The sequence below is a fragment of the Paramormyrops kingsleyae genome, chromosome 8 (genome assembly GCF_048594095.1).
Source record: "Paramormyrops kingsleyae isolate MSU_618 chromosome 8, PKINGS_0.4, whole genome shotgun sequence".
Taxonomy (NCBI): Eukaryota; Metazoa; Chordata; class Actinopteri; order Osteoglossiformes; family Mormyridae; genus Paramormyrops; species Paramormyrops kingsleyae.
The window spans coordinates 8,038,970-8,065,854 of NC_132804.1; the positions used below are offsets into that span (position 1 = coordinate 8,038,970).

Here is a 26,885-nt window from a genome sequence, read left to right on the forward strand (position 1 = left end):
AAAATGAACGAGAACACAGCATTTAAGCTAGTGTACACAATAACGTTCATAACAGTGCAAACAGTATTGCCATTAAATGCATGTTTTACAAATACACTTAATTGATAAAAAGTGCCGAATAAAAATGATGCTTTACAGATATTTCGTCTCTCAATTTTATTATACCACCCATTCAACCATGGCCTCATAACATATATAGCGCAAGATAACACCTGTTAGTCCATGAAATAATTTGAATATGAAATTACTAAGTGCACCAGACAGAATATCGTTATTTGGAAGGCATATATGTTTACCGAATTTTCCAGTTATGTTCTGCTTATCCTGAAATTACAGGAAAATCATTTCCAACTACAATTAGAAGAACGTCAAACCGTTAGGCTGTAATTTGGTAAGAGTCTGGCTAGAATTCCCTTCTGCAAATACACTAAATACCCGTGAGACTTTTCATCGTTCCCAGTTCACTACACAACTTAATTGGAGGTATTCACAGCTGTTTAAACCACACAAGTGCTCTGTAGCCATTTATGCTGCACATTTCACCATAATTGAGCGGCCGTAGTCATTAATTTAATTGAATTTATTACAAATGAACTAACAGCGGCAGAATACATGGGAGCGAGAGAGGCGATAGGCGGGAAATGCATTTTTAACAAAAATACAATCGCATACAGATATGTTTGCTGATGCATAATACAACATGGAAGTTGCTCTGTACCACAGTGTTGTTAAAGCCAGTGACCAGCAAAATGAATTTATAGTGATACTTCGAATTCTTCGTGGCTTACCCTCCTCCCGACGCAGTAATCAATTTCAATTATTTAAATAAATACTTCAACAAGGAAAGCGCCACATTTTATTTAATAGTAACAATAATAATAATAATAGTAACAATAATAATAATAATAACAACACTGGGTTATGTATCCGCGTAATAAAAATGCATAAAACATTTATTTCAGCTCATCGTTACACAATCACCGCACAGCAGCCCAAGATTTTCATACATCCTTGACTATATTTCCTCTGGTTTATTTTCCGATTCATTGGATTTTAACTTTGACTCCATCGCTTAGAGCGTCCGAATCGCTTCCTTGCATCTCTTTTCGTAAAATACTCGAAACTTCCAGTTTTTCTCTGCCGCAATACGAATCCCTGGCATTGCTACAGTATCTTCTCACCCTTTTGTGCTTCGCCACCCTAAACAATCTCCGGGACTGTCGCAGGAAAAAAGGCACTAAGGGGGCTACACCTGAGGGCGAGGTAAGTGTTTTTGTGTTATTAAATACTCACGGTGCGTCCACGAACACAAATGTCCGTCGGATTGCTTACGAAGACAGTAGTTTTGCACATTCGGTCTAAGAGAGCAAAGCATAACCCTGTTTCTACCATTGAATTGGTCCTGCCAAATATCAAACCGCTAAAGTGACCCGTATTGATCCAGTGTAAATATTCATCCCATGGAGGAATAAAAATTTTGGACACACACTGTTTTGAGTCTTCTCCATTGGCTTAGAAATAGGGATGCCCTTCCATGCCATCTGTAGCAGTTTGGCTTCAGGGCTCACTGACGAAGATCAGCAGATATCCTTCACTGGTCCAGCACATCTGTGGAACTCAAGTCATCTGTCCGGACTTCGTATCATGGCTTGATCTTCCACAGCTGGGAGCAGGGACAAAGATTAGAGCACAGATAGGGAGAGAGTCAACGCATCCTCTTCATTCGTTCCTTCTTCTCAGCAGTAAAAACACCACAGACAGTACTCATCGGACACAAGCAGAGAGGGACCTTCACTCACCCTGATGTTAAAGCCCAGTAGGTCACTAATCACGGCCGAGACTGCCGACAGAATAACCACACGCGTTATGTTGTAGATCAGAGGATTCACGGTTAGGCCCAGCAACCGGAAGGGTTTGTCCAGCTCCTGAGACAAGAGTTGAGGCTCAGAATCATTTTCATTGATCTATATAGTAGAAGTCAATTTCATCAAAAAGCACATCCCATTTATTTAGATTTAAAATGTACGACAGTACCCTGTCTTGGCCTGAATCTGCAACATTTTGGCTATAAGTTAGATCATAATGCAACCTCAGCTGATTGATCAGAAATATGGCAACTTGGCCACTCACCATACCTGACCGTAATGACATCACTGTTCAGGGCAGAGTGGAATTCAAAGCAAGCTAATCACATCATACTTAATCAATATGACAGGTCAGTACTGCAACGGCCAATATGGACACTGATCTTACTTTCATCAGCTTTGTAGCTAGTTTCAGGACGTTGTTGACAATGTTCAGTTCATCCTTCTTGTTGGGTTTCTTTTCCATCTTCAGATATAAATTAATCTGGAGGAAAAAAGGAAGGTAATTCTGGTCCATGAAGTATTTTAGTACATGTGCAGCAAAATGAAACTCCAAACTTATATCTATTTTCCCTGCACCTTTGAGTAAAAATGGTGTCTGCGTCAGACATGACCTAAAGCCACAGTAGAAAACTAATGGCACTCTTCCACTGGCATACAGGAACCCAAGCTGCATCGTGAAGAGAGACTAGTTACAGCTGTTTTACTGTTTACTGTTCACACAGTGTACATCATAATTTAATATGTGCTAATTTACGGTAGCACGTCTGTGAGAATCGCTGTGTTATGTTAGCATCAAACGCTAGCAGAATTAGCATTCGCTTGTGTGAATTTCCATTATGAATCCATTCCATTCAGCTGTTCTAGAGTACTTTTTTTAAGCAAGGTGCGGGGGGCTGTTCAAGTTTTGAGTTATCAGGAATGCATCATGATATGTGATAGAACTAATAATTACTTCTTTATAGAATATCCCCTTTTGTCATTCAGATAATCCATGCATATTGATGCAGAATAACAGTATGTCTGTGAATTTCAACCAATCAGATTGTGGTGACGTAATAAGCTCAGTTTGGTCACGCTTTCGGCCCTGTTAGTATGTCAGCGCGGGTACTGCTCGGAAAAGTTACAATGGAAAACCGTCAGTTCACGCATGGCTCGTTTCTTGGTGGCGGTGGAAAAGCGCCATGAATGGTACTTACAAAGGTGGGGGGGGGCGGGGGAACCATGAAGTTGTACCTGTTCTGTGAGCAGCACAGACACGTTGCTGTACTTCCGGTTGGTCTCGAAGCCCAGTGTGGAAAGGCGCAGCAGAAAGACTATAAGGGCGAATCCCCAGATCAGCAGCTCCCAGTTAGTCTCTGAATACAGGAAGGTGTGGTGGCTGTGAAGGAGCTGCAGGGGTAGGAGATCAGATGAGGCACTCAGAATGACCTTGGAAGCCAGGGCCATGACTATTCTGTGCCCCAATGTGGAAGTCCACCTTGGATGTTTGTGAAATGCAGTTTTGTTTTTAGCAATAATGCAAAATAGTAGATATTCTTTACATCAGTGTTTCCCAATCCAGTCCTCAGGGACACACTGACGGTCCATGTTTTTGCTTCCTCCCAGCTCCCGGTTAGGAGCCAAAATGTGGACTGTCTGGCAGGGAATTCCCGAGGACTCGATTGAGAAACATTGCTTTACAGAGCTAAAACATGTTAAAAAACATTTATAAAACAGAAAGACAAAAAGAACACAATACTGCCACTTGGCTCATTTGTAAATAGAATCATGAGTAACCAGATAAGTAACCACAGGTTTAATATCAATGTCTAGCTAATACTGAAATGCTTTCTGGAAACCATTTAACAAATACTGGAATAACAAAATATATAGCTAATGCTTTGTCGACTTTAGATTTTTTTGTATTTAATGGAAATGCACGCGTTGCTTTCAATATTAGGCTATTTATACAAGCATGAATAGGATTTTAATAGCTGCTATGGAAAAAATAAGTTAGTGTTTCGCTGACAGGTATGGCTGACCTGTGCACAACAGATGAAGGAGATGGAAAGAGCAAGAAGGAAGATGGAGGACACAATGACATCAACCGATCGCTGGGGTCCACGCCTCTGCAATGGAAAAAGCCACCGACACAAACACAAAGAAAAAACAATGTGAGGGCCTCAGCCAGACGAAAATGTCTCTCTGGTGGACAGTGGTGTTACAGGACAGTGATGAGGAGACAAGACCATCCGTCCGAACCTTGAGGAATGACCGCAGCGACAGCCACATCTTTATGTTCTGAACTTTCTTCAGCCGGAAGTGGGGGATCTCTGACTTCTTGGCCTTCCGTGCGGACGTCAGGTGGCTGAAGAGCTTGGCAAAGAGGAGGCGCTGTTGGGGGGAGGTAACACGTTAGACCAGTGTCTCCCAATCCGGCCCTCAGGGACCTTTAGACGGTTCATGTTTTTACTCCCTCCCAGGAGCAGAAATGTTGACTTTCTGGCAGGGAAGGAGCAAACACATGTACTGCCTGAGGGCCGGGTTGGGAAACACTGCGATAGACTAAAGGTTTGACTCAATGGTCAGGAGAGAAGAGCATTTTTAATACTTCCGTGCATCTGGTTCCCTAGCCTGCCTGTTAAAACAGACCACATAAGGCCACAAGGTTCAGCCGGTCCACCAGAATCACCTGTTTGTACGTCCTCTCCGCTACACACATCATGAAGAAGAAAAGTCCAGAGAGGCAGACCCTCTCCACGGTGGTGATGAAGAAAAGGAAGTACGCCACCATACTGGGAGGCCCGAGCACCATCTCCATCAGCTCTGACGGCGAGACGGAGCCCAGGCGAGCTGCATCAAGCCCCTGCACCAGCCGGAACCCAAAGGGCAGCAAGGCCAGAGCGGTGGTCATCACCACTCCCAGCATCAGGTAGCCCACGCCCTGCTCCACGGCCTTCACCTGGCCCAAGCCGGAAAATCACAATAAGTACCACCTTCAGAGGTCCACTTGAGATTACTGCATGGCAGGCCAAGTACTGGGTAGCAAACAAGATAAGTGGCTAACCCGATTCAGGATGATACCACTCATGTCCAACACAGACATGTCCATCTTCTGACATTCCCCATTCTCCCAGATGATGGCGCTGACACGGTCTTCAGATGGGTGGCAGGCCTGCAGCCAGGACAGGTGACTCTGGGCAAAGAAAAGGTTGACTTCACCCCATTCCACTGCAAAATGTTGGTGGATTATCAAACTGCATTTGGTCATGGCAAACCTGGGTAGGCAATGTTAACGGTACCAAAATCAGCAAAATGCCGCGGCTGACATGATATCTCGGGCACAGCTGGGGTGTTAGTGGCACACCTGCTGGAAGCTGTCATCCTCACTGGTTAGCATAATGGGCACAGGCATGACGTGGCTTTGCCGGGTCTCCTCATCACTGTCACTACTGCCGGAGGAGGCGGAGTCTGGTCCTTGGAGGAGCTCCTCCCACATGGTGTCGTCGGTATCAGAGGCAGGCCGAGAGCTTTCCGAGGGGCGCAGCCGCTCGATCTGCCGAGGTGGAAGCCGGACCACTCTCCCTTGCACCTTGTTGCTCTCCTCCTGGCCAGAGTACAACACAGCATCTCACACCTCCTATACGCCAAAGGATCATGATGCTAAAAGCCAGGAAGGTAATCAGGCAAGCTACCTGAGGGTGCACTGGAGGCACTGGGCTTGTCCTGGAAGAAGCACGGTTCCTCTTCCTCAGGATGGTGCCGGCGGCCGATGCCTTTTTGGAGCGGTGCCGCCGACCACTTGGCTGGTCATAGTCCTCAGCGTCCTCCTCGCTGGACAGCTCCTCGGACGCCCCTAGCTTGACAAAGCTGTTCTGTGGCAAAGTGAAAGAGCAGCACAAATTTCAAGTCAAGGTTATCTAGTGTGTTTCTGTTTTGCAAGAGCATTACTGATGACCCCAGACCACAAGTTTGGCACAAGCCAACGTCTTACCCCTTTCTTCTCTCTCCTGTATATCTTCTGGATCTCATTCTGCAGTTCCAGGTCATTCAACTGCTCCACCACCTCCTTCTTCACACTTCTACCCTTCCTCTGCCTAAAGGAAGTCGTTCAGGAATTACAGCACATTGCACAGATTCTACGCCTTCAAAAGGTCCAGTCGGCTGGTGGGTCCCACCTCTTCCTGCGGGTCGGACTTCCGGCGAGGTTGGCCGAGGGGCTGACCAGCAGACTCCTGCTGGACTCCGTGGACACGATCTGACAGTGCACAGTTCCTAGTAGTAGCATCAGGCATGCCGGCCCCACCACTTCGCTGACGCCAGCCACCGGAACCACCATGTACACAATCACGGCGGCCACTATGGGGCACAAAAGCAGGGAGGAACTCAGGGAGGAACTGTGTTTGGGGGGGTTCCTGAGATGCCCAGCACAGAATCGATAACCAACAAACCTTGCAAGAAGTACAGCAACAACAGCCATGTGGAGATGCCCCGTGAGGTGACTTGGGTCCACCACTGGAAGAAAAGTGGGAAGAGCAGGACCCTTACAAGACCCTTCCGGGTCAGTGCTGTCCAGGGACTCTGAGGCTTGGCTTTGCTGAAGGTTGAGCCTGAAAGAGGGTCCCAGTTGCCCGTGAGCTCAGTATCTTCTAGCAAACCCAAAGCACCCACAAGGCAAACAGATTACTTCACCAACCACCCTGTGGTGGTTTCGTAATACTGCCTCACTTTGTTTAATTTCAGTTCTAAACCATTGTCAAGCCCAGTCCGGATCTCACCTCTTACTAAGTCAACGTCAATAAGGTCAGCCTTGATATGGCCCGTCCTCTTTGGCTTGTTGCCGAAACCCTGCAAACCAAAGTTTAATGCCATCTTAGTCGTTGCATTTAGGCAAACCATGATAGTTAAAGGCTGCGCAAGTGCTAGTGTCCACAAAACAAGAATCTCACCTTTAGCTCTGTTTGGTCCAGTGATTTTTCCCAGACCTGCTGGTCATAGGCTCCAATCTGTGTGCAAACAGCCATTAAGAAAAAAAAAAACACTTTGAAAGCCATTCTGTGCCTGCCCTTCTCTGGTTAAAGTAAACTACAAAACCTTTAACGTCATTAGTGTGGCCCACCAAGTCTGACCTTCTCTTGATACCAGGCTATCCCTGCCATCCTTGCTTTTTGATTCTGTTCGGACCTCTGGTGTCAAGTCATTTCACTGCAGACACCAGAATGGCGCAGACTGTCACAGCAAGAGAATGTAGTTACCACAAGGCAAAGCTGCAGATTGCAATCATCAACGGGAAATTATGCAAAAAAAAAAAAAAAAACACGATGTCACAAATGAACGTAAACTGCAGCGTATGATTTTGCGTTCAGCTTTACACAAAGGCAGGCACAATTCCTAGGTATTTTACAAATCCCAGTGTATCTGCGTCCGCAAACTTGTACAGAAAATTATACTTTAATATGCAGTACGTAATTTGCAATGGCACCTGGGAAATTTATTTTATGTGCGTGAAAACAGTGATTAGAGTTACTTCTCACTTTCAGGAACAATTCCCGGGCCTGCAAACTCTTCACACTTTTCGAACAAAGGACGTGAAACTTACCTCCTAGTGATCTGTTCAACCATCAAAACTAATCTGATCCAGTGAAACGTGCCGGTCTTTTCGCACTCAGTTTCCACATCAAAGATCAAGTCATATCTGTAACAGTTCAGAACAGCAGGCAGCATGCCAACACTTTCGCTTGTTTGCGTCTGATCAAATTACCCCCGCACCCTTTTTAATTCAGTCGCATTTAATCCGAAACACTCGAGCTTTCCGTCTCCGCAGTGCTGGACTGGGTTCGGGAATCACCTGCAGCGCATCCGCACAGCTGAATAAACCAACAGAACCGTGCGAATCAGTAAAAACTAACCAGTTCACCGGCTCGTTCGCTCTACTAGGTAACCATGAGCGGTCGCGGGGTTATTCCCGGTGTCGGTTCGCCCCGGGAGGCTGCAAAGGGAGCGTCCCCCGGTGAACCGGTTCAACAGAATCCGCACCGACCCACGGGACCCAGCGTACTTCCTTGTTCCGGGTTAGTGAGACCCGCCTCCCCCGTCCGCTCCTGCTTTCCTGCGCCGCCGTAACATTTCTGTAATGTGGATTATTAATACCGACTCCGCCATGACTGTCACTTTTGTCAGTATAAATTTAATGTTAACATTTCCAGCCGTAACTTGGCGGATTATTTCGGTGTTATTTTAGAACATTATTTGTACTAGGGGCTTTTACCATTGCATGAATAGTCTGATTGGTATATGGTATATGATTTTTTTGTAATCGCTGCAATTTTTATTTTTAATGAGAACTGCTATGAGATGAAATGACAACACTATTGCTTCTCATGCTGTTTTCAGTGCCCTTAGTCCTTTCTGTATAATTTTATAATTATTATTATTGTTATTGTTGTTATTATTATTATTATTATTATTAGGGGCATTGCTAAAGATTTTTGGCCCCATGAAAGCATATCATATTGGGCCCCCCAGTCCTGAACAATCCAATTATTTTCAAATTTTTTTAGGGCCCCTGTCATTCAGAGGCCCTTGGAGTTGTCCTAACTTCCCCCATTACGGTGCCTCTGATGATGATGATGATGATGATGATGATGATTGCCCTCTGGGAACAGTATAGTTGAAAGATAAAGTTGAGCTTGATTGCTGACCTGGGTTTTATGGGAGTCCGACCCTTGCTACTTTGCTCGCCGGCTCCTGTGCAGGGCCATATATAAATAGGGGCAGTTTAAATCGATTCCATGGACTTTCCCTCTCATCCGTATTACTAGGAAATCCATTGTGGATGGGCAGCGCCGGTTATAGCCAATGTGGCGCATTGGCCGAACATCAATTTGAGGCAAAAGTGAAATTGCCAGGCAAGTCGGCGCCCCCTCAGATGTCTTGCTCCCTAGGCGGCTGCCTATGTCGTGTATAGGAAGGGGTCTTGGTGTCATTTCGTTAAAATGCTGAGTATTACTTATAGTTGTATATTACTCAAAATAATAAAAAGTTACGCATCGTAATTGCTGTCTTGCCGTTTAATCTGTACTGAGAGCTGCTGACGATGTTGTCATGGCGACTGGGGTTCCGCCACTGCTGTTCGGGTTAGATTTCTATATATATAGCGCCTTCCCAAAAAGGATGCCTCAAGGCCTATAATATGAGACCTAGAAACATTATAAGCATTCTAGAAATGACTACACTAGGTTGTACATAATGCATTTGCGGTCATGCATAATATCATTGTAAATAAACAGTGTAGGAGACACTCCAGGTTAAAATATGTATGGCATGTATCATAGAGAATCCCAGGAGACAGGACAGGCACGTGTAAAATAAAAGCTAGAATTTTTAGAAAACTTTTTTAATATATTTGGTCTCCTTTATACTGTATTTTGTGTGTGTGACCCTTAACAATATGTCACAGCAGTGTGTGTAGCATGTGGTATAGAAACAGATTCACTGTCCATGCCTCTTACATCATCTCAGGAAGCTGCAGCTGTTCCCAGTGGGCGTAGAAGCAATCTGTCAACCTTTGATTCACAGTCCTGCATCCATGCACTGAGGATTTGGACCAAAGTGGAGCCTGAGAGTCTGTAACTGTGAGGCAGGTGTGATTCCCACTGCCAGCTAATACACTCTATTAGCAAAACATTTATCAACATCACATAGCATATTCTTGTCCTGGGCCCTGCAGTTGAAGCTGCACCCTGTAGCTGAATCATTCTGTGAATATCACAATCTGATTTTACAATAATCTATTGCCAAGTGTGTTCTCTATCCCTGTTACTGAAAGACAACTCAAAACCTGATTGTCTGCCTTCTGGTAACCTTTACATAATGTTTTTGCAACAGGCTTATGAACCAATAAGGTCTTCCAGTAGGTATGGAGTGAATTAAATGTGCGACGAGTTATTTTGGGAACCGTCCTTTACTAAATGCGCCCGTTGCTGTTTTAATCCTTACCCCGCATTCCTTGTAATTCTAATCTGCCAACGCATCACCCTTTTGACCGTCGTGTCCTTTTGGAGACTGTTAGGTACTTTATGGCCACTAGATGGCATACAGTATTCACGAAATCCATCCATCCCATTTCTGCAACCGCTTATCCTATTCAGGGTAGCGGGGGACCGGAGACTATCCGGGAGGCTACGGGCGCAAGGCAGGTGTTCACGCAATGCTATAACAAAATTCAACTTTACCCAAAAGCACTAGAGAAAAGAATTTATTATTCCTAATTTGACAAGTGGTTAGTCACTATTAACACGGGAAATGTAACGTGTTTAACGTACCCATCCACTAAAAAGATTCGAGACACCAAATCTCTCTGAAATACAAAAACACTCTCCTTTCAAATAAAAAATGCTCCCTTAGACCAAAACTGGAAGCGCACTGATTCAGTTGACGATGAAGTAGGTTGCATGCATGCAGAACTGCCAGATTTATTATTTGTTAGGTTAAAATGGTCGCGTCCCATTAAAACCAACTCAGCAATAAAGTGTATAAAAAATTATCCTGTTAAGAGAAAGAAATTAAAACACTGATATTTTCAGGAGGTTCCTCAGGTTTAATGGTTCACAGCACCTGAGTCAGCCACGCATCCACGTCAGCTGCATGTCACAGGAGCTGCCTGTAAACCATACTCAGAAGTACAGTATTTACTATCGTCATCTCAGTATACAAATTAGTAACAGTCCCATTCACTCTCAGACATGCACCATAGACCACAAACATATGTCCGACTTTCATAAAATTCACACATTGAACCGTCATTGTCATAAGCACAAATCCTTTGAAGGAATAGACATCTTTAGTTTAATTCATTTTATATTTCATATATATATATATATATATATATATATATATATATATATATATATATATATATCCTGCAAGCTATTTTTGTACATTCTTATAAAACAGCATTAAATATTTTGTGTAGAAATGTATATAGGGATGTATTTATGAATTCTTTGTACATATATTTTATATTTATAATGGCATTTCAGCGCAGTGTTTCCTCCCTTTCTCTTACTTAGTGTCAGCCTGTACTGGTAAGCAATTGGAAGATGGATGGATTGAACATATTTCGCTGGGTTGTGAAAGCAGAAGCGCTCCCAGAATCCATTTCCTAATTGGGTAATGAGTTTTACGTACGTTAGAAGGGTTGAGAAAAGGTCTCCACCTAAGAGTAGTTCTGTGTAGCAGTCAAGTTGTGTTCTTGTTGCTAGAGGCCTCTGACGACTGATCCTCTTCGGCCGCGGTGCATACCAGCTTGGCTTTGATCTTCTTGGTGGAGTTGATGATGAGGAGGGGGCTGAAGGAGGCGTAGCAGGAGGAGAAGAAGACCCTCATGTCGGCGATGACAATGGGCACCTGCGGCACACTCAGCATGTAGAGCCAGATCACGTTGTCGATGCCGAAGAAAATGGCGTAGAGCGTGACCAGGGACACCACGGTCTTGGCCGCCCGTGTTTCCGCCGTGTCTCCCTGGGTGCGCCGGCTGGAGCTACGGATGCTCCGCACCTGCCGACTGTGGCGGTGTAGGAGGAGAAGGATGTAGCCGCTGGACCAGAGCATGAGGCCCACGAAGAGGAAGTCACGGACGGAGATGGCCACACCGTTGACCACGTACGACAGGTTGTCACGGAAGTTGACGTGGCAGAAGCCCAGGTTGAGCGTGAAGGGCGGCACGGTTCCGTTGCGCGGGGCGATGGAGAACAATGGCGCCGCCATGCACACGATCATGTTAAGGAGCCACAGCCCCGCCGAGGCAGGCAGGATGAGCCGGGGCAGCCGGGTCTTGAGGGCGGACCAGCGTGGGCTGGCGGGGGCGATGGTGGCGGCCTGGAAGGCGCTCAGCATGCAGGTAACGCACACGGAGAGGGCGCGCGTGATGCGGTAGATGTAAATCACCACCTTGCAGCCGGGGTCGTCCAGCAGGTTGTGCAGCCCGAAGACCGTCATGGTCTGGGGGACGCAGCGAGTAAGCAGGAGCATCAAGTTGGCAAAGGCCAGGTGGCCCATAATCAGGTCTACCGGCTGAAGGCTGCCTTTGGCAAGCGCAACGTGGATGTATGCCAACAGCACGACGAGGTTACCCAAGATGCCCAGCCCTGCCTGGAGGAGAAAGGATACCCCCTTGATGGTCAGACACAGGTCCATGGCCCCAATCCTGGCTCCTGCCACGTCAAACACAATCACGATTAGTCAGCGAGGTGTAGGTACCACGGATGCATACGGGGAAACTTCAATAAGGTGAATTTACACCTGGACAGACAACAAAGACTTGGTAGCTCATAAAAAAAATGCCTAGATCTTACATCAGAGCATCTCCTTCCACTGGAGCGGGAGAGCCGTAATTCCGGACGTCGGCCAACATCCCAAAATTTATAGTTTTGCTCGCCCCTTTGGGAACGGACAAGATTTGTTCACACCAGGAAAACAAGGGAGATCACTGGTGTAAACACAAATGAGCAAAAGGTGGGGGGCAGCTTTTGTCATGTGAAGAAAAAAAAAAAAAAACGCTACCCACAGCACCCTACCAGAACCAGCAGGTAATATAAACCACTGGGCATGCATGGAAGATAACATCTCGTCTGGTGACCTTCACATGTCCACATGGGCACAGAAGATGCAAGGGCCATTGTGGCGATATTCACAGCCTCACGACATCAAGAAAAAGCAGGGAAGTCTATATCAAAGGTAGGATTTACGAGTGGGGAGACACACAGAGGAGTCAGTAGAGAAAACATACACACATACACAGACATGCACAAACACACGCATACACATTACCTATGGCAGATTAAACTGTTAAATCCACACCTTGTATTCTGCAATTTCTCTTCCAGAATTTTCCATCCTAAATTATTAATAAATGTTATACTCTGCTCCAATTCTGCCATCAACCCTACAGGATTAGTAATTATAATAAGTAATTATAGCATTATGAATTGTCCCCTTATGATGGTTTTTGCTTGCTTGTTTGTTTTTTTATTTTTTGTTAACAGTTCCATCGACGGGGCGTCATTAATTAATTAGAGAGATAATTACACCCCGGACTAGCTTTAGAAACACATGATTAAATGCGACACCAATGAGATGGCAGCCTCTGTACACGCTTGCCGCCCAGCATGCGTAAGCGGCATGTCACCGCAGAGCGGATAGTGATGGGCCCACTCTCCCCCCGGAGCAACTTTGTTATTCTTTCTGCATCGTTACACTTACTACGCTATTAGGGAAGTCATTTAAAGTTATTTTGGGAGTGCAGCTGGGTCCTGCCCCCCCCCCCCCCCCACCTCCCAGGGGGATGTGTGCAGCACCTTGGGTAATTACCGGGCCTGAAACAGTCGTTGGTTTAAATTGGGAGCACTGGGAGACACTGTCGTGTTTTGAGCCTCCGTTGGCCGCTTCCCCCCCCCCCCCCTCTGGTTTGCCTCTCTCATGGCTGTCAGCCTACCTGTGACCTCATTCACCTTGCCCCCCCCCGTGCCCAGTTGCGGTGCTGCGCAGGTCCTCCTGCCAACACACGCCTGTTTTCGGCACACCGTCTGTCGCGGCAGCCACTTTCACGCCAAAGGGGATCCGTAAACGCTCACAGATTGTAGATGCTGGACTCCTGGTGCTGAAATATGACTGGGAGATGAGCCCCATGGGACGATGTGCTGTGAGGTTTGACCCGCATGCATTTCCACACAAGTGCCGCTCGATTCCCGCGTGTGTCTCCCATCCCGTCGGCCTCCATTCGCTGCTCCCATGTGCACGATCACACATATCTTATAAAATACTATTAGTTACGAAGTTTTGAGTTTATTCTCACTGACAGCCCCAGGCATTCTGTTAATATGTTTTTAGGAAGGATTTTAATCATTATCATTAACTTTAGAATTGAACGTATCTGGTACCAATATATTTTTTGGTTGTGAGTGTTTGCCTTTGGTGGTTTTTGCACTCTATTGATTCAGCATGGATTCTGATAACCAGCAGGGTCAGTCAGCAGCCTACTGGGCACGTGGGACACAGCGGGGCAGGGTGGGGCTGCCCAATCTCTACAGTGCACACATGGCTGTTTGTATGGGGTAACCAGAGAGAGCTAACGGACTCCCAAAACAAACGTGGGGGGAGCAGGCTCTGCACAGCTGGGCCCCGATTCTATCCTCCGTCCTGGGAGCTGAAAGGAGACCCCCCCCCACAATGAACCATGGTGTAACCCCACTGTGTGCAATAACTTGATTAAAAGGTAAAAAGAAGGGCTTCTTCTGGGGACTGTTTAATGAGGCCTGTGGAATGTGTGGATCAGGTTCATAGAGGCTCATGGGAAATCTGTGATAATAGCACTGGGATCATTTACTGCTCCATTAGCAGTAATAATGTGGGAGTTTGTTAATGGGAGACAGAAAAAGTCTGTGATAACCTAACTACGACCACTGTTACTGCATCATTACCGGCAATACAGAGCCATTTGTTAATAAAGATAGGGCTAAAAGGGTTTGTTACAAGATATGTTGGGTAAGCATGCACAAAATGCCACGCACAATCATTAGTGATTCACAACCAATTTGGATCAATTAAAGGGTGTTACAAACAGACATTGGGAGAGTGAGGTTCTGATCATCTCTATACGTCACTGTCATGTAACCTTTTCTGTAATTTCACCGTGTTCTCTCCGCTGTGCAACATAAGCTTCAGCAATTTATAAAACTGTGGCTCGTGTTAAAACTTGTATATTGGCTTGTGTGTGTGTGTTTTTCTATGCAGTACATTGGCTGAGCGACACTTGTCATAAACAAGTTTCTGAAATGTTGTCTAACTGGGAATAAAAAAAAAAAAAGGCAAACATGCCACAGATCTAGGAAAAAAAAATACAAAAAACTCATAATTGTCATTGCGTTTGTGCTGCCGAGCTTGGACACTTGGCATCCGCATTGGCACATGGAATGAGACGACGGCGGGAGGACGGGGTAGGATCTGTGCGGATTTGATGAGGATATCTGGGCAGGGGGAGCCAACGCAATCTACTGCTACTGTTTACTGAAGTCTGAGCAGCAGCAGAATACACAAGTGGCCAATTAAAGCTTTCAGCTCCTGGAAAAAAAAACAGAGGATAATTATTTCAGGTCCAATTAATCTACAAGCCCAAACTTGATGTTGTACACTTTGTTTATTTATGTTCTCTCCAACTTGAGAGGAGCTAGATAAGCTGTCCTGATAGACATTTAATTGGAGGAAAGCTTCACTCGCGTGCAAAACAGTTTTGAATAATTGTGTTTCATAATGCATTGCTTATTTACACATGTACTCTGTTATTCTCTTGTACATTTTCTCTGTAGGTGTTTGAAATTAATTTTTGCGAAAAACAGTTGAAAGGCTTACATGCTTAGGGAGGGTTTTTGTCAGGATGTCGTTTCAGAGATTACTGGTTTATTGCATTTTTTTCCCCCCACAAACAAACGTTGATTAATTGATAGATATATCTGATACATTGACACACGTAGCTCTACATCTGAACAATTTCTACAGAATTCCCCACCCCCACAGAATAGCTATAGGGACAGACTATGCTCCTGTCACATGGGTGGTGCTGGACTCTGTCTGCGTGGAGGGGGCTTTGGCAGCCCCCTTGGTTTGGAAGCATCCCCTGAAGCCTTCAGCCAGCCTCCTGTTGGTGGCGATGATGAGCACGGGGCTGAGGGCGGAGTAACAGGAGGCGAAGAAGACGCGTGCGTCGGAAATGGCGGGTGGGACGCGGGAGACGGTGAGCGTGTAGGCCCACAGGGTGTTGTCCAGGCCGAAGAGCGACACGTAGGTGCAGAGCAGCAGCAGCACAGCCTTGGAGGCTTCTGCCGACGCCCTCCCTGCCCCCCTCAGCCCCTCCACCTGCTTTCGGTGCCGGTACAGCACCAGCAACATGTACGCAGCAGCAGCCACCATCACGCAGACAAAGACTAAGTCCCTCAAGGTGTACATCACCCCGTTGGCCACGTAGGCCGCCAGGTCTGGGAAGATGACGATGCAGAACTCCAGGTTGATGGTGTACTCTGGGATGGAACCGTTGGCGGGAGGAGCCACGGAGAACAAGTAGCTACCGCTTGAGACGAGGAAGTTTATGGCACAGAAGAGGAGTATGGCATGGGGAATGTGGGTAGGGAGCCATCGCTTGAGTTTGGCCCAGTGCGGTGTGGAGGGCGCCACGGCAACACACTGGTAACACCCCAGTAGTGCGGTAATGCAGATGGACAAGGCACGGGCCAGGCGGTAGCTGAAGATGTTTACCTTGCAGCTGACGTCGCCGAAGAGCCGCCGCATGCCCAGGGCGACCAGGGTCTGGGGGATGCCGCGGCTGAGCAAGACGACCAGGTTGACGGAGGCCAGGTTGCCCAGGATGATGTCGTTGGGCGAGAGGCGGCTATGGAGCATGTGCAGACGACAGAAGAGTAACAGCACGCTCAAGTTAGCCGGCAGGCCCACCGCCACCAGACCGATGAAGCCTGTCGCCTTCAGCACCACGCGGACCTCCATCTGCATGGTCAGCTGCCTGCTGGGGGGGTGGGGGGGGGTTTCACATGATCCTGAGTTAGCATCTCAAAACGTGGCACTTTTATCGTAGGCCACGCGCACGGCACCCGTGTCCTCGTCCACCATGCTGCCCTGAATCCCCGTCCGCCACGCTAAACGATACCCCATACCCTCATCTACCGTGATAAATGCTGTCCCACATCCTTATCCGTCATGCTAGCTTCTGCCCCCCCATGCTAACTGATCCATGCTAACAGCTGCCCACTGAACAAGAACCTCACTTATTACACTCCCAGCATAACAAAGCCTGAGATCATGATGCTTATGTTGATGTCATATGAAGAACAAATCCCAAAATCCTTTTATCAGGCTTGGTCCTTGGCTCTGCTGCTGTGTGAACAGAATTTGTATCCAACAACCGCTTTTGTCGAGTCCAATTTAATATCCGTGCTTAGTTCCCGAATCGGTTTTATGTTTCACAGAACATACTCCTGGAACTTCAGAAATTACATTCCAGATCTGGTTATCTTCCTTCTGTGTCTCATATAAATATGGAGCAGTCATTTAAACAAATTGGATTCTCTGTATTATATATATATATATTTTAAAATAAACATATTCAGGAAACAGTAGTCCAGAACTTCTATTTGCCATTTGATCAGCTGAAACACTTTCCATTTATTGAATTGAGGCATAAAATAACATGTTTTTATGTAAAGAAATATGACATCATTCCTAGGAATGGTATAAACCAGCAAAGCTGACACCTTTTTGCAAGTGCAGTAGCATCGACAGTGAAATCAACAGCTATGACTTCATGTCATTAAGAATATTCATTATAGTCATTATAACACGATAACAAAACACTGAAAGGGAACTTGATGATAGGTATTATTGTTTTTTTTTATGATTAAACTTCTAATAAAAATCATTTATTAAACGGAATTAATTGATAACCTCTAGTTATCCAGGACAACTTCTTACCTTGTGGTGGAGTCTGGAGAGACGGACAGCGTGGTGAATAGGTCAATGACACTGACTTCTGCGGATTTGTCATTTTAAAAAGTCCCCTTATCTCATCTCCTCGGGGACTGAATTAATTACAAAGGATACAGTTTCTCATCCGAGGGTGTGTAAACAGAGCCCCAAAAAACGTGGCAGAATGCCGCACTGATTCTCGTTAATTAATGACTTCCCTGAGCAGTTTATTTCGTATTTTTTTGCGAAACACTGTGGAGTCGGCCTCTTCCAGGTTCATCTTGCGAGTCGAGTGCAGGACGAATATGCAGCCATGTTAGGGTCACTTAGCCCAAAACGCGAGGATCTCCCAACCGCATTCTGGAAGCAGATCAGCAGCAATATAAACACCTCAAGCCATCGTTTCTGCATTTGACAGAAAGTTAGCCGCTTTGTTCGGCCTCCCGCTACCTGCTAAGGGACGTTTTGCGTTGCACGTTTTGTTTTTCATCACTTAAGGGGAGTTTGACTGCACCAATTGCTGCAGCCAAAGGCACTGGGCTACACTGGACTGTCCTGCCTGTGATGGCCACACAAACCAGTGAGACGCAGCCACTCAGCACCCGAGAAACAGTGTAACATTTCACAAACGTCAAATGCTATCACTTTATAGCACCATGGACCACAGCAGCAGGTCGCTCTCCGTGGACGACACAGCAAACAGCACACAAAGTGCCATAAACAGCAAAATAAATTAAAACACTTGTGAATAAAAACATACAATTCATGTTCAATGTATTGTATTCTACTTAATGATTAATACTAATTTTTATCCTGGAAACTCCTACCCCACCAAAAATAATAACAAAAATACAATCACACTATTCAGTATGCATCACACACAAAACAACCTGCACACTATAATTAAATATGATGAGTAAAGTTAAACAGTGAAGCATTTCTTCAAAAGAAGAGGAAGAGAGTGAAGAAGCTTAATAAGAAGCAATTCCTTCACTGACATCATAAATGGTAAATAACCTCATAAGCCATAAACTAAAGTAGATCATTAAGCTGCAACTAAAAAATCTCTGTTTCAATGTTTTATCCTTTTGTATGTGTTACCTATCTGAGTTAAGATTACATAGGTGTGATGGCAGAGATAGATTTAGCTAAATCTGGAGAGAGATGGCCGCACTGTCAATAAACGCCACATTAATTAAAGCAGATTCATTTGCTGGGTTTGTTTTCAAACCTCTGAGGAGGACAATCGCTCGTTTTTTTTCAGTTTTCCAGGATTTGTAGCTTTACGGTTTTCTCATTCATACAGCTGCTTGTATTACTTGTGAGAAAAATAGGTCAAGCATCCTGTGCGGCTACAGCAGTGCCCCTCCTGGGACTTGAGCCAATAACCTTCAGTTCCTACATTCACGTCCCTAATCACCATGCTACCTGCTGGCCCATCTATGTTCCATCTGTGGGACTGGAGGCTCTCCCATCAAGAAGGGGGCAGGATGCCAGGCCATCAGAGGGCACGGAAAATATTTTAGGGACACCGGCTCTCCTGCATTTTGGGAGGAAACTAAGCAACTGGGCTCTGATACCTGCAGCTTAAGAGGAGTGGGACCGATATCCCAACCCACTGCGTCCCCATGCCTGTGTAATGTAGCTGTTATTTGCCTGTGTCTGTGGGTGGGGCCGGGCCTATAGATGGGCATAATGAGGACAGATCTCCATTTTCTTCCTTTCGAGAACAATTTTTTAAAGAGAGGTGATACAAGTTACTGCTTCAAGTGATATTTGTGCCACTGAACACAATATGTTCTGCTGGTTGCAAAAAAATCGCTAGCAGCATGATTAGACACTACAACAATTACATGTCCGGCAACTTTTCCCACCCCTCTGAAATGTCACACTGATGCTGCACTGCAATTTTGCATCTAACTTGGTGTCTAAAACCACTTTGGAAATTTTCCTGGGTAAGGTCTTGATCTGACCTATTATAATATAAGTGTTAATAATACTTCAGGCAACAGAATTGTATGCTATTTGCAGTTGGCAAGAAAGGTGCAAATTCATAATATGGTCGGAACAACTTTGCAATTGCCTGATTCTTTTATTTATTTATTTTATTATCTTTTTCTTGTTCATTAGAGTCCAGTCATTTTGGTTACAGTCACATTCCGCTGCAATATTGCACCTGTGCGAAACCCATCAGGGCTACTGGATGTATGTTAATTCATTTAGGAGACACTTTTATTCAAAATTATTTATCGGTGAGAGCAGGGTCGAGGGTGTGCTTAGGGCAGTTAGAGTTAAGGGCCTTGGTCAACAGAGACATCCATCTGCTAGTCATGGGAATGGAACTGGTGACCTTCTGATGGGCACAGAGCCACACACCACACATTACAGGTTGTATAACGGGGAACTCACTGTGAGTTTCAGATTTCCATATTTCACAGCATTGATGTTGTCATATTGTTTGATAACTTTGTATAGTTCTTATGTTCTTATGTTCTAATGTATCCTCTTCTAGTCCCTTGTTCTGTCTGTGCAGACATTGCACGTTCCAAAAGGCAAGGAGTCCCTCTGAACTGCCCGTATGGGCTGAGTGTGTGACCTGCAGTGGCCTGGTACTCTGCCCTGACTCAGTCTTGCCCTCTGCTTCCTAAGATCTGCTCCAGGCCGCTCCTGGGGGGATGTTTCTCAAGTGTGAACTAGATAGGAGTGCCGGCAGAACATAACTAGACTCTAGGGATGGAAAGAGTTTCTGATCGATGAGTATATAGCCCAAGTGGATGTCTGGTCTATGAGGATGTTCTTTTGAGTTTTGGAAATTGGGAAATATTAAAGTGATAGCACTGGGTTTATATAATTTTATATGAGGTAATGAGTTTGTGAATCGCATTATTGAACTGATGGCATTTAGCGCTGAGTGAACATATTTTAAGCGCTTGCAAACCGTTGCCCTTTACTGTCACACATGATTATTCAATGAGAGACTTGGCTCCCCGCAGTAATGCCAGCTGTCCACCAGGGGACAGTGTGGCTGCAATCATTCAGCCTTCCCCTTGGCCTTTAAAGAGGCGCAGAGAGAAAAAAAAAACTCCCATTTTTCACCCAAAGGAGACCATCAGAGTGCAGTTAAGCCCGACTTGTTGGGTGATAAAAACATTCATCTTCATCAAGCGAGACAAGCGATCTTTATCTTGATATCTGTGCGCATCGGGCAGGGATGAGTCCCGACAACGAGCAGATGGCGTCGACGGCGGCCAGGCTCGGCAACCGTCCGGCGTGCACAGAGGCAAACAGATTGCAGAAGAGGGAACATTTTTTAATGGTAATCAGCATCCCCGAGCGACTTGGAATGCCCGGCTGCAGGAAATTTGCTCTGCTGGGGACGTTGTGAGCATGCAATGCGCTGATTCCTGCCTTTTGCCAATTTTTTTCTGCACAGCTGAAGCCTCGGAGGTTCTGGGGGCACAAAGGAGCATTTAGGGTTGATTCATGCAAACTGCCGGCCAATTAAAGCAGCGGCTCCTTTTTTGTGCATTTACGTTAATGCCGCTTAGATTGTCAGAGAAGCGAACGCCGCGGTTTTCCGAGTTCGCAGCAGCAGCGAGAACCATATTCATATATCGTATATGTCAAGGAGTGACGGTGGCTTAGCTGCTCAGAGAAAGCCTGGAGCAGCGGAAGAAGAAAGCCTTTCAATAGACAATTCGTATTAAAATACGCACAGATCAACATAAAAACAAAACCGAACTTGAAACCATAAACCCAAAGTCATTCCATAAATATCTACTGATCAACAACTCGTATATATAAGCCAAAATCCAGCTTGGAACGCCATCCATCCATTTTCTGTAGCTGCTTGTCCTGTTCAAGGTCACCGAGGGCCAGAGCTGATCTCAGAAGCTATGGGCACAAGGCAGGGAACAACCCAGGATGGGGTGCCAACCCATCGCAGGGCACAGTCACACGCCATTCACACCTACGGGTAATTTGGTAACTCCAGTTAACCTCAGCATGTTTTTGGAAAGCCAGGATACCTGGATGAAACCCCACGATGACTAGGGGAGAACAGGCAAACTCCACACACATGCAGCCATGGTGGAGACTCAAACCCTGGTCCCAGAGGCGTGAGGCAACAGTGTTAAGCACTGCACCACCGTGCCGCCCCCAAACATGTTTCTAAAATGTGACCAGAATAAAATCTAAAAATTAAAACTGGTATTTCATGGTCTTTTGTCTGCTTCTCTCATTCAGCCTGGGGTTGTTCGAAGGATCCCAGGCTGAGGATGAGTGACTGAGTGAGTCAGACCACACCGCCGCAGGCTGAGCGTGTGATCCAGGTCTGTATGTCCCTCAGAGCCTCAGCTCTGTCCCTGTTACCGGTGCCTTCCTTAAGTATATGTGAAACAAGGCAGGGCGTGGATGTTTCGTGGGAGGGACCAGGTTGGGCGCAAGTTTCTTTACTACCATGCAATAAAATAATGGGTGTATAACATAAACCTGTTCTGTGTGAAGGAGAGAGGTTTGGAACAATGCTGCGGCAGGCATGTGTTTGAATTTGCCTTTTAAGTCAGAGAGCAAGCGGTCACTTTGCATTTTGCATAGTATGTCTTCCATTCCAAGGGCAGTAATAAAATCACCTTCTTCCCTACTTACCTCCTATCCTGTGGATCTGTTCACCGTCCAGAAGATCAGGGTTTCCTCGATGGTAGCCCAAGCCTGCTCTCCTGCCCTGTTGACCTCTATTGTCTTCCTCTGGGCCTTAGTACTCTGCTCCATGTAGTCAGTGCTGAGTCTCCTCCATTGCTGTTGTTATGCCGGACTTCATTTCTCATTTCTATGGCCCTCAAATCAAAAACACTGTAACACTTTACTTGAGGGGACACAAATAATGTAGTATTACACTATTACTTTTGCATTAATTAACCACAAACCAAGTGTTAGTTACAAACTGATATTATGTGTGTTCATCATTAATGTCACATATATGTCACACATATTTTCTCTCAAGAAAGTACAATATTTGTTACTGTATCTGTTAATTCTGTAAACCTTTATGAACTACTGAAGGAACAAATAATGAATAACACGAGTGAAATATTGATCTAATGTTCATCGACGAATCATGACACGTTTTATCTATTACTATATTTGTTACTTAATTCTGTAAGCCTTTGTGAACTACTGAAGGAATTTCTAGGGAACTACTAAGGAACTACTGAACAAACAAGTAATGAACAACACAAGTTAAATACTGATCTCGTGTTTATTCATCACTAATGAACTGTGACACATCTTTTCTCTCAAGCAGCAACTATATTTGTTCATGATTTGTAATTCAGTATTAACTGAGTTACTAAGTATTTGTGTCCCCTCAAGTAAAGTGTTAGCAAAGGCATTTTAGAGCTTTGTGAATTTACCTTAATTGTAATGGCTGAAAATATTTATAGCTCCATTGTAAACTAATTTTAAAAGTGAAAACTAAATATTATTCAGTGTGAGTCCTCCTGACCCCATTGAAGTGTCCTTGAGCAAGACACTGAACCCCAAATTGCTCCCGGTGTGTGAATGTGTATGTGAATGTGAGGCAAACTGTAAAGCCTGTTGAGTGCTCGAAGGAGTGGAAAAATGCGCTATATAAATGCAATCCATTTACCATTTACCATTCACAGTGTCCTTCATTGTGTTCTTGGTCTTTGGTCAAGGCCTTGCATTCTCAGTGACCTGCCACTGGCCAGGTCTTCCTCCTTACATTCTCCGTGACCTGCCACTGGCCAGGTCTTCCTCCTTACATTCTCCGTGACCTGCCACTGGCCAGGTCTTCCTCCTTACATTCTCAGTGACCTGCCACTGGCCAGGTCTTCCTCCTTACATTCTCAATGACCTGCCACTGGCCAGGTCTTCCTCCTTACATTCTCAGTGACCTGCCACTGGCCAGGTCTTCCTCCTTACATTCTCAGTGACCTGCCACTGGCCAGGTCTTCCTCCTTACATTCTCAGTGACCTGCCACTGGCCAGGTCTTCCTCCCTACATTCTCAGTGACCTGCCACTGGCCAGGTCTTCCTCCTCCAGGTCTGGAGCTAACAGACCCAAGCCTGGGAATTCTCTCCTATTATGCCCGCACCACTGGACCATAATGAACGTCCCCATCTCCCTCGCCATCTCCTCTCTCCAGCCAGTTTGTAAATACTTGGATTGCAGCAGCTGCAGGTGTCTGCTCCATCAGTCTCGATTACTTCGAGATGCGAGAATGAAGAACTCAGATCCAGTGGACCGTGTTGTGCCTCTCACCTCTCTATGGTTACCGCTCCGTGGGTATAAGAGCAGCTTGTGGCGCTGCTGAACTGACTACAGAAAGGAAAGACCGCCAGATAACCAGGAGATAGACTGCAGGACAGGATATCATCCAATGACAGGTGAGGAAGAAAAACTGATTCATAATCCCCGATATTTAAGTAAGTGTTCACAGTTATGTGTTGAATGAAAAACATCAGTTTTTTATAAAAACATACTTAAATTATCAAATTGTTTTTAGTGAAAGAAAACAAATATTAAGAATGACACCCCGTCCTGCTGATGTCACCCGTTTATAGACCTTCCTTGCCGGCAATGGAGTCTGAGAGTCTGATCCGAGGGCTGCTCTTCCTCTTCCTCACAGTGGTGGGCGTTCCCGGGAACAGCCTGGTGATCTGGGCCTTTGTCCGGGTGGCGAGACACGATCGGCGCCTCCTGCCTGCAGACGCCATCGTGCTGCACCTGGTCTCGGTGAACCTGCTGGTGGTCGTCGTTCGCTGTCTCCCGGAGACCCTGGCCACCTTTCGGCTGGCCGCCATCTTTAACGACGCCAGCTGCCGTGGCATCATCTATGTGTTCCGCACCGCCCGCACCCTCTCTATCTGGCTCACCTTCGTACTGAGCGCTTACCAGTGCCTAAGCGCTGCCCCGCCGGGATCCCGCTGGGCCCAGGTGCGCGCCACCGTTGCCCACCACCTGGGCTTCATCTTCCTGGCGCTGTGGCTGGTGAATTGCATTATCAGCTGCCCCGCGGCCATCTACTCCCTGGGTTTCCGCGGCAACTCCAGCCTCATGGAGCACAGCATCAATGCGCAGTTCTGCCTGGTGCAGTTCCCCTCCGGCCTTGCCAGGGACGCAAACGGAGCAGTGCAGACTGCCCGTGACGTGGTGCCCATGGCCTTCATGACCACGGCGAGCATAATCATCCTGGTCTTCCTCTACCGCCACAGCCAGCAGGTGAAAGGCCTCCGTGGCGGAGCCGGCGGAAAGTCCGGACCCTCGGCGGAAAGGCGGGCCGCCAAATCCGTCGTTACCTTGGTGACCATGTACGTGGTGTTCTACGGTGTCGACAATGGCCTGTGGGTGTACACCATCACCGTGACTCAGACCCTGAGCTCCGCGCTGGTGTCTGACCTCCGAGTCTTCTTCGCCTCCCTTTATGCTTCGGTAAGCCCCATTGTCATCATCATCTCCAACACGAAAGTGAGCCGACAGCTTTAGTGCCAGTCAGAGGAGAACGCCGCCTGAGGCTCCGATGCTGCCCTTTCCCCGGCCTGAGATCGGACTCGGCTTCTCGCCGAGACGATCCACTTCCCAAGTGTGTAAAGACGCAGTTAGGTGAGGCAGAACTTCATCGTTCATCACAGGGCAAGAGACCAACGGTGGTCTTTGAATATTCATGTTATGCTCCTCTTGAAATTGTGGCCTGCAGAGGATGTCGCCTGATAGGAATATGGGGGCGAGAGCTGACAAGGCTTACAGCCCCTGCTCTGTCGCCTGAAGATCAGCTGGAGCCACCTGACGCCAACTGCTCTTCTGACAGCCTAAAATTGTTATTTATATCAGGGATGCCAACTTTGCTCAGCTGGCTGGAGTGAGATTTTCAATTCAAGACAAGTCTGCACATGCATTTACATGTATGTAACAGCTTTATTACCTGGTAAATAGTCTGTAGAGTTTGCAAACTGTCCTAACACTTTCGGTGTAGCTACTTTTAGGCATATAATGGAATAAAATAGATTTGCTGTAAGATTTCTTGCATCTGAAAGAGCGTCACACCAGATGAGTGACAGCTGAGAACCCTGCAGTTTGCTTGCTGAAGGTGATGTAGCTGTACGACGAGGTCTATCAATGTATTGAATGATGAAACAATGGAACCATTAAAATGCTTTTTGTACACCTAGCCGGTCCATCTAGCTTATCAGATGTATGTTTATGGTGAAGCAAAAGCTGGTTTCCAGGTTTACGTCCCCCTGCCCCCTGACCGCGCACGTTCCTCCCCGTGTCTAAGTGCCTCCTGTGTTGCTCAGTTTTTGTTTGGATGTCGATTTATGGAATAATTGCCCCCCAAGGGTTTCAGAGTGCACTGATAATCCAAGCTCCAAGCTTCCCGAAGTGCGTCGTGGGGTGGAACCCAAATAATGAAGCAATTAGCTTAATTAGGGGGAGGAATGGAAAAAAGAGGAGGGAACGTGGAGGAAGGGGCTGCAGGTGTTGAGGGGGGAGTGTCCCCGGGTTCTTTGTGTATCCATTCTGACGCAGATCCCCCCTCGTGCTCGGAGCCAGGATGCTATGCTTTTGGTGCCAGCTCTTCAGTTTTTTACGGTCACCTCAGTGGCTCCATTCAGCGGACATGTACCTGCGTCCCCCTCTGCTTGTCACAGTCATTAATCCTGCACTGCCCCCCCCCCACCATAGAGTGGGTGGAGTTATCTCAGCAGCCTCCTACTTTCAGGGGGGGGGGGCAAGGAGAATCATCTCTTTGGGGAATACACTTTTCTGTACCTACTAAAAATTCAGTCATTTTTCACCTGGTGTATGAAAGTCATTTCATATCAGCTGGTGACTGCACACCCCCCCCCCCCCCCCACAGGAAACAAAACACTGAGGTAGGACACGTTCACCGCCCCCACCCTCAGTGCACCATGTTGACACGGTTGCAGGTTCACCATCACCTTGACTTCTGTTATAGATGCCAGAAACAGCCACTCATCACTATTGTGCTAATAATGTTATATGTGTTTGTCACCATTGTATTCATAATCACATCCGACACCTTCCTCTTCAGAAAAAGTCATTAACAGGAACGTCTTTAAGACTTAATAGGTTGGGAGAGCAGCGATCGGTCACAGCTAAAGCCTTTGAGGTAGCTGCCTCAGGGGGCCATATTTGGTTCTCAGTTTTGTTTGCCACTGCAGCCTGGTTGCACTGCGATGGCAGCCAAACGTGCCCCTCCCCTTCCAGGAAGGTGTCTCTGCACCGCCAATCCACCTCTGAAGCTGATTCACTGCCTACTTTTCGCAGTTCGGTCGTGTCGTGGCCGTCATCTGCGGACTTCTGGAGATCTTGGCGTGCTACCTGAAAGCGGACCGTGATCCGGCAGACGCGGAAGTCAGCATCAGTGGGTAAAAAAGTTAGGAGAACGTGGGTTTCTCAGTCCTGCTAACCAACCTCTAAATAAATGTAACTCCAGTGATTGCTTATAATTTCTTTTTTTTACTATT

General features: G+C 46.3%; 4 protein-coding genes across 5 annotated transcripts; 1 reads left to right on the forward strand and 3 right to left on the reverse strand.

The window, feature by feature from the left end:
- Nucleotides 1–137: 137 nt before the first annotated feature.
- Nucleotides 138–7,897, reverse strand: phtf1 (putative homeodomain transcription factor 1). The gene is made up of 17 exons (XM_023840531.2): nucleotides 7,447–7,897; nucleotides 6,977–7,076; nucleotides 6,797–6,853; nucleotides 6,626–6,695; nucleotides 6,299–6,457; nucleotides 6,026–6,206; nucleotides 5,842–5,944; nucleotides 5,543–5,722; nucleotides 5,215–5,454; nucleotides 4,915–5,043; nucleotides 4,540–4,809; nucleotides 4,110–4,241; nucleotides 3,890–3,976; nucleotides 3,102–3,257; nucleotides 2,254–2,349; nucleotides 1,800–1,925; nucleotides 138–1,663 (listed from the first exon to the last, which is right to left on the reverse strand). The coding sequence occupies exons 2-17, from the start codon at nucleotides 7,004–7,006 to the stop codon at nucleotides 1,643–1,645; spliced, it is 2,037 nt and encodes a 678-aa protein (XP_023696299.2). The 5' UTR covers nucleotides 7,007–7,076; nucleotides 7,447–7,897; the 3' UTR covers nucleotides 138–1,642.
- ora2 (olfactory receptor class A related 2) lies at nucleotides 7,830–25,564 on the forward strand. Of its 2 annotated transcripts, XM_023840517.2 has the most exons (3): nucleotides 7,830–7,918; nucleotides 21,621–23,783; nucleotides 24,026–25,564. In XM_023840517.2, exons 2-3 carry the CDS (start codon nucleotides 23,777–23,779, stop codon nucleotides 24,880–24,882), a joined length of 864 nt encoding a protein of 287 aa, XP_023696285.2. In that variant the 5' UTR covers nucleotides 7,830–7,918; nucleotides 21,621–23,776; the 3' UTR covers nucleotides 24,883–25,564. The 2 variants fall into 2 exon arrangements, with proteins under 2 accessions (XP_023696285.2, XP_072571218.1); XM_072715117.1 differs by having other exon boundaries at nucleotides 21,621–25,564.
- Nucleotides 10,940–12,044, reverse strand: LOC111858615 (olfactory receptor class A-like protein 1). Its single transcript, XM_023840540.2, has one exon. It carries the CDS (start codon nucleotides 12,042–12,044, stop codon nucleotides 11,088–11,090), a length of 957 nt encoding a protein of 318 aa, XP_023696308.2. The 3' UTR covers nucleotides 10,940–11,087.
- On the reverse strand, nucleotides 15,438–16,406 carry LOC111858606 (olfactory receptor class A-like protein 1). The gene has a single exon (XM_023840518.2). It carries the CDS (start codon nucleotides 16,404–16,406, stop codon nucleotides 15,438–15,440), a length of 969 nt encoding a protein of 322 aa, XP_023696286.1.
- Nucleotides 25,565–26,885: the final 1,321 nt, after the last annotated feature.

Excerpts from the sequence above, each read along its gene's own strand:
- phtf1 (XM_023840531.2), bottom strand. The coding sequence starts at position 7,006 with ATGGCAGGGATAGCCTGGTATCAAGAGAAG. Across the intron at positions 6,458-6,625 it reads TGACGTTGACTTAGTAAGAG|GCTCAACCTTCAGCAAAGCC; the intron begins GTGAGATCCGGA and ends ACCCTCTTTCAG. Across the intron at positions 5,945-6,025 it reads AGTCCGACCCGCAGGAAGAG|GCAGAGGAAGGGTAGAAGTG; the intron begins GTGGGACCCACC and ends GACTTCCTTTAG.
- LOC111858615 (XM_023840540.2), bottom strand. The coding sequence starts at position 12,044 with ATGGACCTGTGTCTGACCATCAAGGGGGTATCCTTTCTCCTCCAGGCA.
- LOC111858606 (XM_023840518.2), bottom strand. The coding sequence starts at position 16,406 with ATGCAGATGGAGGTCCGCGTGGTGCTGAAGGCGACAGGCTTCATCGGT.
- ora2 (XM_072715117.1), top strand. The coding sequence starts at position 23,944 with ATGTCACCCGTTTATAGACCTTCCTTGCCGGCAATGGAGTCTGAGAGT.